A 17,607-nucleotide genomic window follows, 5' to 3' on the forward strand; every position below is an offset into this window, starting at 1 on the left:
AAAGAGCATGTCCAAGAAGTGTTTCATGCAAGATGATTTGGCAGTTGTTGGCTAGGTCTCTGAAAGTTCCAGGCAACAAATATCAAGCACCTTGTTCTTAGTATATACAGCATTAGAGCTGATCTCTTCCCGATGAGCTGAGTGGTGCTCCAGCTTTAGTGGGTTGCCACTCATCTCCATGAGAAGGGAAGCAACGGAGGAGTGGCTTGGCCGAAGTCCGCATTCCCGAACAAAGACTACCGACCCCCTCTAGTGGCACAACGATGGGGAAATTGGTTCGATTTGACAGCTGCAACACAGCAATTAAAGGATAATCACAAAGGGATGACCAGCACAACTGTTTAAGTACCAAATTCATTTTAATGAGTTCCAGATTTTGTTCCCAGAAGGAATTTATAATGTGTCAGTACATTATTAGGCAGGTACATAACTTCTCCTGAAGTACAGGCATGAGGAGAAACAACTGTAACACACTAGGTATTTAAGATTACTCTTGGAAACCAGTTTTCCACAGTATTAGAAATAAGGCATGTTTCAGGCGTGCATGTGGCTGCTATATCCAGTCCTCAGATGCCATATTTGCCCTTTAGTTCTTCCACTTTTGCTATGTAAGCTTTCATTGCATCTTCTTTGGACATTCCTGAAGGACAGAACACAGGAAGCAGTCAGCTACTCTTTGCAGATTAAAATGCCTTTTACAGGTCACAATTCCTTGGTATAGCCAATGGCTACCAGACACCAGAGGAGCCAGGAAGGTCAGTTGGCTGTGAATCCACTATTAAAGTTTTACACAAATGTGTTCATCAGCCATGATAAAACAGTGTTTCAAACCCAAGCTGGTTTTGGACAGACAGCAACTAAACTGTGTATCAGTTCTATTAATGCCATCGCCAATTATTACAGGAATCCTATTCAGTCAACTTAAGACTGCATTTAGATGTTAGTGCTGGTTCTTTAAAACACCAGAAAACACGTCCCCCCCATTGTCATAGATTAGACCACTTGTTAGGCTCCTTGTTTAGAGCCAAGAGGTTCCTTGTTTCTTCTAAAGCATAGATGCATAACAACTAGGGGGAGAGCTCAGTCTCTGGAGTACTAGGCTGGGACCTGGAAAACAGACTTAGGTTTCTGTTGATGTTACTGTTCTCCTTTGTTGAACATCTTGAGCCAGGTGGGCATTTTGCATCTTAATTCCCTTTCACACAGGCAATATTTTTCATGATTACTTGCGCCTTGCAGAGGTAATCAAAAGTTTATTATCATAGCATTCTGAACTTCTAGAACTCTTGTATTATAAGGCAACACTATTCTGTTTCTTGCTGAACTACACATGCTTTTCTGGCTTTTATTAGTTTTTTAAGAAGACACTTACCTTTCAATGCACTCCAGGCATCCCACTTTGCTTTGCCTTTGAAATCCAGCATACCAGGGCGTTCTGAGAGAGACAATGTAAGCAGCAGAATTAGTTTGTGTGATCTGGGTGTAGGTAATACACCCAGAGCTATTTAGCTCTTAACTATGACAAAATACAATGGTTCATCTTTGCAGCTGTTACTTACTAACCTGTAGGCAGCAGATCACCTCAAGGGAACACACTAGAACACTGCTGGTGACAATTCTGTCAAGTTCCCTTGAGACAGCAGCATTTGAGCAGAAGTGCACCAACTAGTGTGATTTGGTTTTATGGTGCTTTCTGAAGAGCCTGTTATAACCTGACAGCTATCCAATTAAAGAACACCAGCCCTAAAGTAAAGCAAAAATACCCTAAGGTCCATTACATGCAAAGACATGAGAATAGAAGCTGGTAGCATACAACTCAGAACTCACTATCATCAAGCTAAGGGTGTGTTTCTAACCTACAGCTCCGCATTTGTTCTGTCATCTAGGGATGTAACCTTGGAATTCTAACTCACTTCACTGTAAGCTACATGTGGCCAATGAGAGAGTTATAGAGAATGAATGATGTATAAATGGCTATTCTTCAAGTCAAGTCCCCTCTGCGATTTTACTTCCCCTCTGTCTCCTTAAAGACAATTCGTAAGAATTGTATAAAATGGAACTGGACAGTAGCCACAGAAATACCCTTGTGCAGCTCGCATGGCACAGTGACCTGCAGAGCTACTTGGCAGCTCCACTTCTCTCCAACACAAACCCCATCAGTCACAGGCTGCTTTTCTGGCCAGCTCATGTTGGCTCCTGCTTCACAAGAGGGCAACCACTTACAGAAGTGGTGGTATATTCACAGCTCTAGAACACCATTTCCCCTTGTCAAGCATTAAAAATGCTAAGGGTCCAGCCACACCGAAGAATCTTAACCCAGAGTCAGTTCTGTTCTCCCTCCACGCTGCCCACCTTGCGAAAAGGAGACTGCATTTACCATTTCATGCACACTTCACGGCCAGCTTTTAATTTAATAGACACCCAATAAACTTCACCAGCTACTGGGTTAGGAGGCCAGCACTTTAAACAAATGACCTTTCTCCTTTCTAATTCTAGCTACTCCAGCCGTTACACAAGGTCAATAGAGACAGGCTTCACTCTGAATGTTATTCCGGGGGCTGAGCTGCCAGTGGCAGAAATGTAGCAAGAGAAGTAGCAGGAGACATTTTATGTAGTGTACCTGCAGACATATTTTTGCCACAGTCTTTCCAAAATATGATATTTAATTGCAGCTCCTGTAAGAGTTTTCTCCCGTTCTTTTGGTTTTGCTTTCCAATGCTATTTTTAGCAGCTCGTCCAGTCTATATAAACTGTGTGTGTCATTACCCTCGTACTGTAGTTCTACACTTCTATAGCTTGCTTTGCTGTTTAAGGCTGTTTAACCCGAGAAGTGTTTGCATTAAACCAGCAGAGCTCTGTAAAAATCCCAATCCCACTATTTGCACTAAGCTAACACGCAAAGGATCCCCAGCCCCTCACTGCACGATCCGGACGGCTGCAGCTGGGTTAATCTAAAAACCAGAGATTGCACAAACACTTATCGGGCCGGGCTATGCCCCGGCCGTAAATCTGAGCCAAGTGGGCTCTGAGTCACTTAAGCCGAGCTGCGGGATTGCGTGAAGCACAGCGGGGAAGAGGCTTTGCCCCCAGCGCCGCTCGGGGCGGCACCTACCCGTGTTCACGTCGCCCACCGTGGCCTGTTTGTAGTGGCTGTAGATGTCGAGCATCTCCTGGTCCGCGGGCTGCGACTTAAGCTGCTTCACCTCCTCGGCGGCTTTCTGGAACGCGGCCTGGGGGAGAAAGCGGCAGTGGTTGATGAGGGGAAGGTGCCCGGTTGCCCCCCGTATCCCCACAGCCCCCCGTGTCCCTCCCCCCCCACCTCGGTCATCGCTGCAGCCCCTCTGCGCTCCCGGTACCGCCGCTTCTGCCGCGCCGCCCCCGCCGCGCGCGCGCCTCTCCCCTCGCCTCACCCGCCACCGCCCAATCAGCGGCGCCGAGCCCCGCGCGCGGCCAATGGGCCCCCGCCGGTGGCGGGCACGCGCCGGGCAAAGGGCCAATGCGGAGGCGGTGCGGGGCCCGCCCATTCATCAGTGGGGAGAGGAGGGGGCGGGACCGGAGAGCAGCGCAGCCAATCCTGCGCTGCGGTGGGTGTCACCCAGGGCACATGATTGGTTAGGCGGGTAGGGGTGGGACCAGGAAGTGCCGGCGGGGAGCGGTAATGGGCCCAGTCGGGCGAGTGGGGGGTTGAGGGGTTGTTCTGGGGTGGGTTCCGGCGGTGCTGCGGGGCCGGGGAAGGGTCCTTTCCACAGCAGGAGTCTACCGTCAGCGCCTCTGACCTGCGCTGTTCTCCCTGCGGAGGCCCGGAGTAGTACCGGGTCCCAGCTCTACGCACGATCGGTCTGTTCGTTCTGAGTAGTAGATGTAAAAATCGGCGATTTCTGATTGTGCTCCCAAATCTATGCTCTTACAGTGTTTTTCCATTCTACTCAGGAGAAAGTGAATTGAATGCTGTGCCCTCCAGATCTCCAGCCCATGCGGAATAGCACCAAGAAAATATCCACCTTTGCTTTTGTGATGACCCACCCTTAAGGGGAAGGGTGTCTGCAGCTGTTTAATATAAATCTAGTTATTTCAGGTGCGAAGTGTGCTTTTTGTTTGTTTGTTTGGCGTGTTTTATTTGTGTGTCACAGCTTATTTGCAATGGAATTGGAGCTCTGGGAATTATTAACCAAGAGGATGTAAAAGCAAGTTGCCCTGTGTTGTGGAAGGTCTGTGCCCTCGTTCTGCAGATAATACTTGAAGAAAATGTTGCTACTTTTAAATACAGGAAAGGCTGGGATGTACCTGGATGCCTGCATGGTGATGGGGCACTTAAATAACCACCCCCAGAAAAAAGCGCAAAAAATAAAAGACACACAAAAAGAGCATAAAGAACTGATGAGAGAATCCCTCTCAGGACTGGAGGTGGTGACTGAAATGGTTGCTCCGGGATGGGAGGTGCAGGAGTTGTGCTGTGCCCCTGCCTGATGTCACAGCACATGCACTGCGGTCTATGCTCCCTGCTGCTGTAGCCACAGCAGTTTACCATGTGACCAGGAAACAAGGTTGCTGAGGGATACCCAGCACCAAAAATAGAGAAGCAGGTTGAATTAGGAAACAGTTATATTTTCCTGTGGAGAGAAAGAACCCGACAGAACAACATGTGGGCTTGTTTGAAGAGAGGTTTGGATTGATGAAGCCACTCTGCTGTAGGTTCTGCTCTCTTTGAAAGTATATAAGCCCTGTAGAGTCATTCTAGAGACCTACTATTATAAATGAAATCCCTTAATTATGTAGAACTGTACCAGGAGGATTATTTGTATGTGTATATGGGGGCGGTTTTTCCACTTTCTCTAGGGAGGTGAAAATGAGCATTGTGTGACAGCTTAGGCATTTTTCAGGGTATTACACTCTCTGCAACATAAGTACGTTAAAAAGGTTTTGTTCATATTAGCACATTCTTCTAGAGCACGAGGTTACTCACCCAGCAGGTGAAGTCACTTAAAACCCAAACAACATAATTGCATTTACCCACAACATTTTTGCATGTGAAGTCTGATGTGGCACCACACAGTACAGGTACAGATCATGTGGTGTGCAGTATCAGTAATGTCCTGTTTGCTTTGAGACCTGGTTACTGCTTCTGTAGGAATAATAGAAGTGAAACTCTGAAAGACACAATGTTATTGAACTTCTTGCCATGTTTTAATCTTTACATGAGGCCCAACCTGCACCTTTGTTTTCCAGCTGTGCCCATGCACAAAGGAAAGGCAATAATTCCTCTCTTTAATGTTTTCCAGGTGATTCAGAATTAATTCTCATGTCATCAGAGAGCTCGACTGTCACAGTTCGTCTCGTTCGCTCTTTTGAGCACCGGAATTTCAGACCTGTGGTGTACCATGGAGTTGCCTTGGATCAGACAGTGAAAGAGTTCATGACTTTCGTGAGGAAGGGTAGGGGGTGCTTGTCTTGTTCATTCGTTTCAGGCCCATGTGTTGCTGTCTCTGCCCAGGAAAGTGGAGGGGAGCAAATGAATGGGAATTCTGTGGTTTTGGTAGAGTTGCCAGATTTGTGTTTACATCCACTGTATGCTTTTCTCCCTTGGATGAAGGGTCTGGAGTTAATAAGAGCTTCCATGGTCAGTGTGCCATGCATAAATTTGGATAGACTGCTCCCCCTGCCCAAACCCCACGTTAAGTCCAAAAGGAACAAGGGCATTGGTGCATTTAGCTCAGTGCCTCAGGCTCCTTGTGTGGTGCTGCCAGGCAGATATTCACAAACTAATAGGAATAAATTAATAGAATTTAGAGAGCCTTTGATCCTAAGGAACTACACCAATATGTGGAATGTGGGAATGCAAGTCTGTTTGCTATTTGTGAGAAGAGAGAATCTTGAAAAATTGGTTTTGACACTGTGAGGTCTTGCTATGCATGTTTGTTTCCAAGTTTCTGTCTCCATCTTAGGCTTTGTGGGCTCTCTGTTTTAGAAGCCTCGTTGAAAGTGACAGTGAATGTAGAAGTTAATTAGTGCAGACCAGCCCACGCATCGACTCAGCTGTTAGGGTGTTACCCTTGATGTTGCAGGTGGATTTCCACACACCTAAATGGAGACATTCAAAGGGAACAGAATAACATCATTTGCTTTTTTCACATGAAGTCATCGTGAACAAGTCTCAAACTGTTATAGATGATAACATTTGAGCAACTCCTAGGACAGTGCCCTGGGACTCATGGCTATATTGTGCTTTTGGTGACTTCTAGACAGTGATAGGGATGGCAAGATCTCAGGATGCTTTTAGAAAACTACAAGAACATATGGTACAAGAACATATGGTACAGAAGAAAATAAAAAACAATGCTGAGAAACTTGCTTTTGATGTGTGCAGTATTGCAACTCACAGTTGTTTGAGACAAAGCCAGTGCCTTGAACAAGACTTTTTGGAACCTCATTCCACAGAGGGATAGTGTTTCTGGTCCAAAAGTCATGTTCCTTGCTTCACTGTGATCTGTTTTGAAGGGGAAGTTTGAGATAAATTGTTAAAAGTAGTGGATGAAATCATGGTTTCAGCTGCTTTGCTGCCAAGCATTCCACAGGCCTTCTGAGGCCCTGGTTAAGTCCCTGGGTGTCACTGGGAACACTGGCACACAGGAAAGTGTCAGTGTTCTTGCAGTTACTTATGAGCTGTGTCCTGTATACAGCTGGAGAGTTGATTTTCTACAGTTTGGCTTCTTTTTTTTTGTAGCTGGTTCTCATGGCTGTGTTTACTGAATGATTCAGTTATGAATGACAGTTGTGAGCTGTTTGTATGAAGTAGAGAGAGATGCTGTGCAAACCATTAAAAGGATACTCCTGGCAGATTTCTGAAGGATCAGACTCCTGTGATCATATCTGAATTGCACTGACTCACTGTCCTCATGGGTTGTTTTGTTCAGAGGGGCTTCATGCTCAAGTGAAGTTAATCACATGTGGGGTAACAATAGAATCTGAGCCAAAGGTTGTGTTTTAGTATTGGATGCTCAACCAAGTCTCCCGTGTTGTGGATTTATTTTGATGTCCAGGATGTCCAGGATGCATACACTGCACAATAATAGAAAATAAAATATTGGAAATAAAAAAGAGAGAACTTTGTTTTAACTTGGTGCTTTTATTTTAACAGATGTGTCTTCAAGAACAGGACTTCCTCCTCCCTTTAAAAATTACAAGTATGGTAGGTGTGGGGTTTTTTTCTTGTTTTAGTTACTGTAAAATGCATATATAAGCACTTTATACCAGTGCTTATACAATTTAAAAGATAATTATTGTGGAATACTCATGCTGGTGCCAGCTCTTGTAGCTGGGGTTATGGCACTGGGATCATGTCTGCAGAACTTGACCATTATTTTGAAGATCCATATTAATCTTTGAATTAGGCTGCATGTTATGCATTATTTGCTCTTGGGTAGTGATGGTTTTTAGTATTAATTTTTTATTGCTTTTATAAGTGCCTTTTAACTTTTTCTTTGCCCTAATGAGCAGCTTGTGATCTCAAAACGCTTTGTAGTTCTCTATGTGCTTATGTACTTCAGTATCTATTTACTAATGGTGAAGTCAGAAAGGCTGGTGAAATGGGAGCTGAAGGCAGTAAGTATAAAATGCTGAAGATTTTTGTGCCTAAATAGTTTACATTATATAAGAGAAGCAGGGGAACTTTGCTCAAAGAAGATATGAAAGCTCTTAAATACAAGTTGGTGGAATGAAATAGCCTAAACTTGGCAATTCTGAAAGTTCCTTTGGAGTTTTGCTGCAAGTGATCCTCTGATGTTCTTGGAGCTGACAAACTCCTTCCTCTACAGTGATTCAAGTAATTGAATAAGAAACCTACTCAGTACATGTGAATGGTAATAAACTCTCTTTGCCTATTAAAAAAAAAAAAAGCCAAGAATTTCATTTTGTGCTCTTGCTGATGATGAAGGAGATAGTGCAAAATGAAACCAGAAAAAGGGTGTTAGGGATTAAGATTGATGATATGCCAGTGGCAAGAACTTGAATGTTACTCTTATTTTTAATATGTTACTTAACATCTAGGTAATTCTAAGTTTGAATTTGGAGGTGCCCTTCTTTCCATCAGTGGCTTTGGCCAGATGAGGGGGGGTCCTGTCTAGAACTGCTGCTAGACAATACCAGGTTGTATTCCTGGTGTTGCCTATCCCTGCTGCTAGTTCTTTCATCTCTTCTCTTGGAGATCAATTTAGTTTTTCCCAAGGCGTAAGTTGTGGCCGAGCACCTGACTGTGCTGTGTAGGACTGAGCATAACTTTAAAACCTGCTACACCAGTTAGTGGGGGCCTGCTTTTACTGGGATGGTGCTAGCTGCATGAAAATTTTCACACAGGAAAATCAAAGCCAAGTTCCTCACCTTCCCCTCAGGCTGTGAATCATCCAGGTTCATGTTTTTGCCATCTCTGCTGTCTCTACACTGCTCCACTGTCTCTCTTGGATTTTTGTCAGAAAAGGACAGTGAGACTTTTGCATGAATAGTGCTCGTAAGAGTCAGATTTTTCCTTCTGCTTTGTTTGGCAGTGCCAGAAATCTCAGTTGGATTGGCTGTCTCTCACCTTGCCTGTTTCAGCTTCCTTCTCTCCAGAATTCAGCACTGCTTTGTTCTCTCAATATCATATATAATGCCATCTCATTTTTCCTCATGGATTGGTGCTCTAACTCACATCTCAAAGATTATGACTTTCGTTTTCTCTTTTTTTCTTTAAACACATAATTCTTGTCCCTGGTCTAGAGCTCTTCTCAGTCAATCTTATCTTCCTACCCCATCATTGCCTTCTTTCCACTGGTGAGGGCAGTGAAGATAGTGCCATTTTGTCTCATAAACTGCTTCTTAGTTTTATTTCTTTTCTCCATGAATGTGGAGCAATATCGTAGATGTTTCACAGAATCAGACTTCAGAAAGTGATTTCTCATCTACTGCCATGAAAGACCTATTAACAGAAAAGACAAGATAAAAAATTGTCAATATGATGGAGTGGAACTAAATGGGGATGAAATAGCAAAGACTAGTGGGAGGACATAAGGCTTTAGCTAGGATGAGAAGAGACTGTAGTTTTATCTCTGTAACAGAGTTAGAGAAACCATTTAATAGCTCAGATGAAGACAAGGAAAACTACTGAGTGCCAGTGGTGGAGTTGTGAACAAGTGAAATTGAGACAGTGGTTCAGGGAATGACTGGGCTAAGACTAGAGAAAAGAGAATGTGGCAAAGTAGGCAGAGAAGCTTAAAACTGACAGGCAGAGGCTGTGTTTTATTTGCTGTGGTAGAAAGGTTTCTTGATTGCAGTATATTTTTTTCTGTGGTTGCTTGGTCTTTTTGCAATGCTTCTATGCAAGATGGATCCTGGTAATTGCAATTTAATGTCTGTCTTGCTTCTTATGCCACAGTTATTACAACATACCAAGGCTGCCTTCTCAGTGACCTGTGTGGTGGGAATAGAGTAGTTTCTACCTTATGTAGTGTTTTAAATAGTGTCCAAAATGGGCCAGAGGCGTATGGAAGCAAACTTCTGAGTGGGAGTGTGATTTCTGTTATTCTGAACGTCTGAATACTTACTCTTGGTAGTTTGTGAGTTGGTTTATACTATATTTAACTTTGTTGCATCCTTCTCTTACCAGACTATTTCAACACAATAGTGTTCACTCAGTACACAAACCCAAACTAGAAGAGAAAATGAGCTGGCAAGCAGAACTGGTTTTTCTTCTTTGCTGGGAAAGGATTGATGTATTACTCTGAATTTGTTCTAACACAGCAGCTTTGGAGTTTATTATTTTTTTTTAAATGCTGCATGGCTTTAAGTGCTAACTTCCATTCCCTCTGGATCCTTGCACTCATCCAGTTGCTTCAGTGACCGCATTATTTCCCCTGTTTTTCCCTTCTGTAAAAGCCCTGCCCACATTGCCAGAAGAAAGTGGCACTTTCTTTGGTTTTTTTTCTTTTTTTTTAATAGCATAATTTCTAAAAGTACTACATTGCACAAACATATCAGAGATAAAAATTACTGAAGAGGATATAGCAATAAAAAGAGAAGAGCCTGTACCTATTAATGGAAGATGAACTTGCTTAACAAAATTTCTACCGTGGGTACTTCATTCACGAGAAGGAAAATTTCAAGGATGATCTGAAGTGGTCAGGTTACTGTCTTAATCACTTGTTGCCTATCAGCATAGCTTTAATAGTTGACAGTGCAGAAATGCTGTTGGACCCGCCCCAATTGCATGTGTAAAACCTGTTAAAACACCCTAAGTGGCATTTAAATTGATGTCTTTTGACTGGCCATTGGGATGGTTATTAGTTATTGTAATTCAGACAGCTGACAGAAGCCCATTAGAATGTGGTACCTTAATGTTGCATTGACTGGTTTAAGGCTGTGGCTGCAGGACTGGGAGATTAAGATTGAATAAGCAAAATTGTTAGTAACAAAAGATTTTGAAGGTTCTGCCTTTGTTTTTTTCCCCCCAAGTACAACTTTGTCTTATCTGCTTATTAAGCCTTATTTTAGGAAAACATTGTATTTTCTTTCAGATACAATGAAGATTATTCACCAAGCACACAAATCTAAGGTAAGATTATTAGTTGTGTTCTTCCCCTTTTATGTGTTTTGATGCAGGGAGATCTCTGCATTGTCAAACAAGACTTGGGCAGAGAAAATCAGTAAATTCTTATTTTGTATTCTGGTTCTCTGATTTGTAGACTGGTGAACTTGTAGTGAGTTTGGAAGATGATGACAAACTGATTCTGAAAGAAGACAGTACACTGAAAGCAGCTGGAGTAGGTAGGAGTACATTTGTATTGACTGGAGATGCTGTTCATTGTAGTTGCATTAAACTGATAACTGGCTGATTATGTTTGGATAGGCTGCTGAAAAGTAAATGCTATTCCTGATGCTCTTTATACAACTTCATAATTATTCAGGGAAGAATTATTCAAATCATTGGTCTGAGGGCAGCAGGTATCTGCACTCCAAATGTTCAGAATGCAAATTGTGATTTTTGGAGGCTATGCTTATAATTCTGCTGAGAGTAATTTTAAATGATTGACAGATACGTTATTAGTATCATGTCTGCTTAGTCTTATCAGTAACATTTAAACTGATGTTTTGGTTAGAAATGTAAGTAGTGGAACCAGGATGGAATAATGAAATAAGATTAGATTTGTTTAATGTGCTGCATACAGTGCCTGATAGTCACATTACTCAGGAAAGCTTGAGCAGTATCATTTAGAGAATGTGCTGAACATGGCAAAGAATTGAAACTTGACCTGATTTCTCACATTTTGACAGGAGACTACATATAGGGCATGTCTTTTGGTAATAATGTAAAGAAATGTCTGTCATGATAAAATTGATAGTCCCTGGATGTCCTTTGGGCTTCTCATGAACGTGGCTGAATGACTTTGTGGCAGCAGGGTACTTAAGGGAGGTAGTTGCATTCCACCTTGATATGGACGTTTTCTCATTTGAATCTGATTTGCCTGGCTAGAACACATTAACTGCCTGTGCCCTAAGTGCAGGGGCTTCACAGGGGAAGCCCCTTCGTGTTCCTGATGCCCACTCCCCAGCTACTGAATGATTTCTTTCTCATAGGTTTCTTGGCTCTTTCGTTTCCTGCCATTTACTTTCTGATTTTATATGACTTGGGATGTCTCTTCAATGTTTTTCTCTGGGGTGAACTGCAGCTAGTCTCAGTGCACTTTTCCTAAAGGTCTTTGGGTGTTTTTATAATATGAATCATAGTTATTATCTGCTTGTTTTTACTGAACCAGGTATTTTTATCTGGAGGAAAAAAAAAAAAAGAAAGGAGGATTACTGGCACTTAAGCCTTATAGATTTGTAATTTAGTTAGCAGAAGAGTCATTTAAGCATGATTTTTATCTACCTAAGAGGCAATACAGTTCAGGAGAGGGACTGATGACAGTGCCAAATGTTGAATTAGAAACAACACTGTCAGAGCTGGCTTCTTTCAGAAAGGTATTGATAAATATTTGTATATATTATCCCTCTTTGAAACTAGATTTGTAGCTACAGCAGTGAAACAGTCGGATGCTGTCTCAAAAGAGGTGTCCAAACATCAGAATAACTGTTATAGAGAAAGGAAATAGGAATAGACCAGCCTGTTCTGTATCTCTGTGCAAAGGGAGAGGTGGTTTATTCAGGGCAGAAAATGATTTAAAGCTGCTTTTAATTTTTTTCTTTTCTGAGTAACTAACAGCAGTTAGTCATTAGTGTATAGAGGATATTAGTGATAGAAGAGGAAAACCCTTTCTTTGGAAAATGCCATGTGCCATTATGCCTTTTTGAATTTTTATATGTTCCAGCATATCTTGATGTGAAAATTAGCTAAGTTAGGAATGAGTGAGGTCTTTGCAGTAAAATTTTGAAGATTTTACTTTTCCTCTTCAACTAGAAGTGGAAAAGAGTAAACCAAGAAAGTGTATGATAGCATACACCAACGATCCTCATTTTGTACAGTTTCTTTAAATCAGTAAGGATATTTGAAATCTCCTATTGAGATATTACAGTTTTCCAACATCTAGTCTGGACAAGATTTACCAGAATAAAACAGAGAATGGCCATTAGAAAACCTGAAATTCTGAGACATGCAGAACATTTTTTCGAAGCTGCAGTTCATTGCCCTTGGCACTATACAGGGTTGGGCTAGAGAGTTATAAATTATGAGGACATTAGATAAGTATCCTCAGGAAAGCCTCTGTGGTAGTGATTATTATTACAGTTATTATCTAGTCAGCAAAGTTCGTGCTTGCTTTTTTTTTTTAAAGCAGGATGTATGTTAATAAAGTGTTCAGTATTCATTGCAAACACTCTTGTCTGTTTTCTAGTTGAGATTCTAAAATCCCTTCTGCTCTTTTTTTTTTTTTTTTTTTTAAAATAAAGGCAGACTTCATTAACTTAAGGTTTAATTTAAAAAAAGAATGTGGAACTTATTGGCTCAGCACCTTAAGAATTCCATGTTTAATAATTGCGAAGGCTTTCCATCAGATTTGTCTCTGTTCTGAATTAGTAATGTTGCTGACTTATTGTTTTAAAAGAGGAAGTCCTTGACCTACTGGGTTGAAAGAATTGTGACTGCTCTGAACCTTTGTGGGTCCTTTAGCTCTGCTATATCCCCTGTGAATAATTAGAGGTATTTGAAGGTATTGCTGGAGAAGCCAATTTGTGTCTTTCACTTTGCATATTGTTGAAGCCTCATGAATTAATCATCAGCAGGGCAAAAAATTAACTTCTTCAGACACATATTTTGATGGGTCATGAGGGAGAATGTAAAGTGATCTGTAAAATATTCTACTGATCCTCTAAGTATTAAATTATTATACCTACAGGCTAATTTAATGGGAAAAAAAGTTTCTTTTCCCCTTTCCTAACAGAAAAATGCACAAAAAAAGGAGTATATCATGCTTCATTATTTTCCTACCGTTTGAAGGTGTTAGAAATGCAATGACTTAATTTGCTGGATGGTTATACAAACAATTCTGAAGACTGTTAAACAAATCTTGAGGGGTCTTGTGTACATATTTACTTCTATATATTCATGTTCTTAGTGGTTTTGTTTGTTTGGGGTATTTTTTAACAAGGTTACCTGACATCTTTAATACTGGAGTCTTTTTTGCAAAAATATGAGAAGGAAAAGTGTGTGGAGAGTTATAATTGTCTTCTAAGATTCTCAATAGCTGGCTGTTGGGTGGTTCATTTACCGGTGTGCTAAATATTTAATTTTTTATTCGTTCCAGCAAATGAGACGGAATTAGCATTCTTCTGTGGGGAAGATTACAGGAACTACAGAGCTAATCCTGTTTCAGCCTGGTGAAGATCCCAAGAGATTGTTTTGTTTTCCCATACCTGTTGTAAATTTCCCTTATTCTGCTTAATGAGATTTTTCTTAAAGATCAATAAATCCTAGAGGATTGCTTTGCAAGCAGTGCAATTCCCTTACAATAGAAATTAATTTCTGTCAATATGCCTCGACTGAGAGAAGGAAAACTGGGGGACATAAATGACTTTTTTCTTTCTCACTTCTCTCTTTCCTTTGCTTGCCTCTTATGCTTCAGGCAGTGCCATCTCTGACCTGTGACACACGTTCTTGGTGTGATCCTACAGCAGAGAGCAGCTGCATATGGAGATTATACAATGCACAGTAAGATCCCATCACAGTACTAACTTCTAATGAAAATGAAGCAAAACCTCCTTCAGTTAAATGAAAAGTTTTATGACCAAATTATTAGGTATTTTAAAGAGCTTGAGAAGAGATTGTCACTGTTGCTAAAGTCGTAGCTTTACTTCTCTCATTTTATGTTTGCTCTCTTTTGTTTAAGTGGTGCAGACTGGCAAGTGTTTCATGCTTTTCGCTGGTGAATGCTTTCCATTATCCTCTCTTCCAGCCCTCTTTAGCATGCTGAAAGGGACAGATGACTGTCGGGAGGCTTTTGTGTTCAGGACCAGCTAGCCTGTTTCTAGCTTTAATTCGTGGAGACACCTTCATGCAGAGGTAGCAACTCCAGGTCTGCCAGAACGTCAGTGTGCCTAAGTAGGAATTGGGCATTTTTCCAAATGGAATGAAAGCTCATGGTTTCAGTTTTATTCTTAAAACCTGAATCATTGCATTTTTGTGAGGAGAGGCCCAGTCTGTGAGCCACGTGTCTTCAAGACTGGAATTGATTGCTTTCTGCTTTCCATGAGCCAAATACTCTGTTGCTATGTGTTTGTTCTTGGTAATTCCAGTCTTTTCTACTACAGGAACCAAATAAAGAATAATAGAAAATAGTCATGCATTCAAGAAAGTACCTTTAGATAGATACCTCTTATGAAATGCTTTCTAGGGGGTATCAAGATGGGACATTGTGCCTTTGAGCCTCTCTTCAGTGAAATAGGAATGATGCTGGCTCTCTGCCTTAGCAGGTTTTTTGGGCACAGGCTCTGCTAAATCAAATGAGACCTCACATGCAGTTGCTGTACGCTACCCATGTACCCTCAGCTTTGAGTGAGACCTGATGATACCATTTCCATAAGAGACTTTCTGGAGAAGTAAGCTTATTGTTTCCTGGAGCTTTGATTATTTTTTTTTTTAATTGACGTGATACTGAAAGGAGATGTGTGATTTCCAAAGTATCTAAAAAAAATTTCCCTTTAATTTAGATGCAGGACCAAAGAACCCTCCACGTATTGTTCCCGCCTTGTTTTCTTCATCCTTCCTGACAACTCTCTGGTTTAAGACTGTTTCTGTAGCTGGTGTTACTCATCAACAGCTTTGCTTCAGAGTTTTATTCTCTTCTGAGAGTACTCTAACACTTTTTCAACTGTGATTAAAAGGGTGAGTGTACCTTTGTCTTGTAAGGAGGAGTCTTGTGTCACTGAAGTCACCTGTATTCTTTTGGGATTTAGACGCTGTTATGCATGCCCTGATGAATTTATGAGAACTTACCTCTTGCCTCCTCTTTCTGTCCAGCCAGCCTCTCTGTTGCTGGTACCTGCTCTCCAAATATGTGCTCATGTCTCATCTACCTTCTTACACAGTCTGTTGTGTTTGCAGATTTATCTGGCTAATACAGATTTGTACTTATCTTCTCAGGCAGTTTAAGGTAATGCATTGCACTCCAGCTTTGTTCAGCCGAATTTACAGTAATGAAGGTAACTTTGTAAGGATAGATGGTGTACTGGAGGGATCAATGTCTCAGACTGGCCTGCCAAGGCATCTAGATGGTGTCAGTCAGCACACTCGGGCTTTCAAACTGCTTTCAGACTGAGCAAACACTGCCATTCTTTCCCCCCTGTTCTCGGGATTTGAATTTGATCTCCAGCCCTTTCAGACAGATTTGGATTGGTTTTGTGATCCTTTTTTTTTAAGGCATTTGTGTTTGAAAGAGTCACCACATTTTAACAACTGTTCTTTCTGGGCTTGTACAGTTCCAAACTTTCAGTGCCACTTTGAGTGCTGCACAGTGGAAGAGGGATTCTACAGCATCAGTGAGAAAAACTGTAAATGTTCTAATGCAAATATTCAAGAATGATGTGCCTGGCACTCCAGATTAGCTTCTCTTTCCAAGGGAAGAGTAAACTACTGCTTTGTGAGCTCAGTTTGCTCTGGCAATGGCACTTCATTGGCTCCTTTCTCCAGCAGCACAGTAGAGCCTTTTGTAAAGCTCTCAATGGCCATACATGTAAACTGGTTTCTTCCTGAGGTGTTTTTCTACTGTGTTGTTGTGGTTTGTTTTTTTTTTTTTTTTTAATTGGACCTTTTTAATGCTCCTTTCAAGTAAACCCCACAAAACCACAGATAATAACTGAGAACATGTCAAGATATATGCTGTTCTAACATTTGTTGGTGGGATATGGTATAGCCTTGTGTCAAAGTAGATTTCATTCCAGGATTGTTGAGTACTAAATGAAAACTGAACACTGCCTAATAAATTAGTAAAGACTGGGATGTCTTTGCCCACATGGTTGTGAAATCCTCTTTCTGTTGAAGGAAATCAGAGTTGGTGCCGTGGTTTTTTATCCTGGCAGAGGTCATGAACTGCATTGGTTTACAGTTGCTTTTAATCAAAGCTGTAGTGGGGTAAGTCATACAGCTTTGCTAGTGTTCTTAGACATTGTGGAGTTAATAAGGATTCATCTTTCAGTGTGATGTCCTTGGAGCCTTTCACCCTTTTTTTCTTTTTTTTTTTTTTTCTAAAAAAAAACCCCAACCAACCAACCAAAAAGAACAATATCCAGAGAGGATGCTGAAATAAGATAAAATTTCTCCTGGGTTATAGCACTGTAGCAAGGAAAGGAAGCTAAACTAAAACTCCAGGGTGTAGTGTGGGACTTGGTTGTTGCTTGGAGAAAAAAATCACTTCAGAGGGACTGGAGTTTTGGTTAAGAGGTGTGAAAGAATAGCTGCTAAAGAGAGCAAGTTAGGAAAGCAAGAGGAAGACATAAAGGTGTAACTGAATAAACATACAAAATGTGAATTGTGCAACACCCTTGGTGCAGAGATACTGAAGTAATGCTGCTTTTTGTAGCACTAAAGGTATAAAAATGGTGCTTTTTAATAATTTTTGGAATCAAACTCATGAACTGCTGGAACAGGCATTGGTTTTTTTCTGGCTTTGTCACATTATACTTTCTGCATCCAACAGTGTTGTCTCCTTTTCTGTCCAGAGGTAATTATGTTGCCTCTTGAAGAAGCAACAGTTAAGAAAACTGCTGAAGTGGACAGCTGAGTTAAATGTTGACAGTTACCAATGGCTTAAAGGAGCCTTCAAAGATCTGACGTGCAACCGCAGTTACAGTTGGGGAACTGCTTTATCTGATGCAAACATTCTGTCTTAAAGGTGAGCCAGAGGTATGTTGTAAGTTGTGGTGGCTTCTCCCTGGGAGTATTCAACACATCCCCTGACAGACCTTTATTTAAAAATGAGCTTGAAAGTAACAGTTCAAGAGTTATTACAGCCACGATGAGACATCTGTGGGTCCTGTCCTTGGAAGATAATAGCCAGAGAAATCCTGAGTGTCCAGAGATCAAGGAGGAAAAACCAGAACACGTAGTACTCATTCTTGGTCTCCTATGACTGATGGGATTTTGGCTTCAGAGCA

General features: G+C 41.4%; 2 protein-coding genes across 5 annotated transcripts; one reads left to right on the top strand and one right to left on the bottom strand.

The window, feature by feature from the left end:
• Nucleotides 1–340: 340 nt before the first annotated feature.
• Nucleotides 341–3,402, bottom strand: DBI (diazepam binding inhibitor, acyl-CoA binding protein). Its single transcript, XM_032694044.1, has 4 exons — nt 3,320–3,402; nt 3,113–3,230; nt 1,373–1,435; nt 341–640 (listed from the first exon to the last, which is right to left on the bottom strand). Exons 1-4 carry the CDS (start codon nt 3,326–3,328, stop codon nt 567–569), a joined length of 264 nt encoding a protein of 87 aa, XP_032549935.1. The 5' UTR covers nt 3,329–3,402; the 3' UTR covers nt 341–566.
• Nucleotides 3,403–3,538: 136 nt separating this feature from the next.
• On the top strand, nt 3,539–16,696 carry C7H2orf76 (chromosome 7 C2orf76 homolog). 4 transcript variants are annotated; one of them, XM_032694041.1, is made up of 7 exons: nt 3,539–3,655; nt 3,931–4,075; nt 5,280–5,432; nt 7,136–7,186; nt 10,542–10,579; nt 10,710–10,791; nt 13,764–16,696. In XM_032694041.1, the coding sequence occupies exons 3-7, from the start codon at nt 5,300–5,302 to the stop codon at nt 13,838–13,840; spliced, it is 381 nt and encodes a 126-aa protein (XP_032549932.1). In that variant the 5' UTR covers nt 3,539–3,655; nt 3,931–4,075; nt 5,280–5,299; the 3' UTR covers nt 13,841–16,696. The 4 variants fall into 4 exon arrangements, with proteins under 4 accessions (XP_032549932.1, XP_032549931.1, XP_032549934.1 ...); XM_032694040.1 differs by having other exon boundaries at nt 3,590–3,655; nt 3,911–4,075; XM_032694042.1 differs by lacking the exon at nt 3,539–3,655 and adding an exon at nt 3,719–3,837.
• Nucleotides 16,697–17,607: the final 911 nt, after the last annotated feature.

This window comes from Chiroxiphia lanceolata, chromosome 7 (assembly GCF_009829145.1).
Source record: "Chiroxiphia lanceolata isolate bChiLan1 chromosome 7, bChiLan1.pri, whole genome shotgun sequence".
Taxonomy (NCBI): domain Eukaryota; kingdom Metazoa; phylum Chordata; class Aves; order Passeriformes; family Pipridae; genus Chiroxiphia; species Chiroxiphia lanceolata.

Excerpts from the sequence above, each read along its gene's own strand:
- DBI (XM_032694044.1), bottom strand. Across the intron at positions 1,436-3,112 it reads GGTGGGCGACGTGAACACGG|AACGCCCTGGTATGCTGGAT; the intron begins GTAGGTGCCGCC and ends TGTCTCTCTCAG. Across the intron at positions 641-1,372 it reads TGCCTGGAGTGCATTGAAAG|GAATGTCCAAAGAAGATGCA; the intron begins GTAAGTGTCTTC and ends TCTGTCCTTCAG.
- C7H2orf76 (XM_032694041.1), top strand. The coding sequence starts at position 5,300 with ATGTCATCAGAGAGCTCGACTGTCACAGTTCGTCTCGTTCGCTCTTTT. Across the intron at positions 10,580-10,709 it reads ACCAAGCACACAAATCTAAG|ACTGGTGAACTTGTAGTGAG; the intron begins GTAAGATTATTA and ends TCTGATTTGTAG. Across the intron at positions 10,792-13,763 it reads ACTGAAAGCAGCTGGAGTAG|CAAATGAGACGGAATTAGCA; the intron begins GTAGGAGTACAT and ends TATTCGTTCCAG.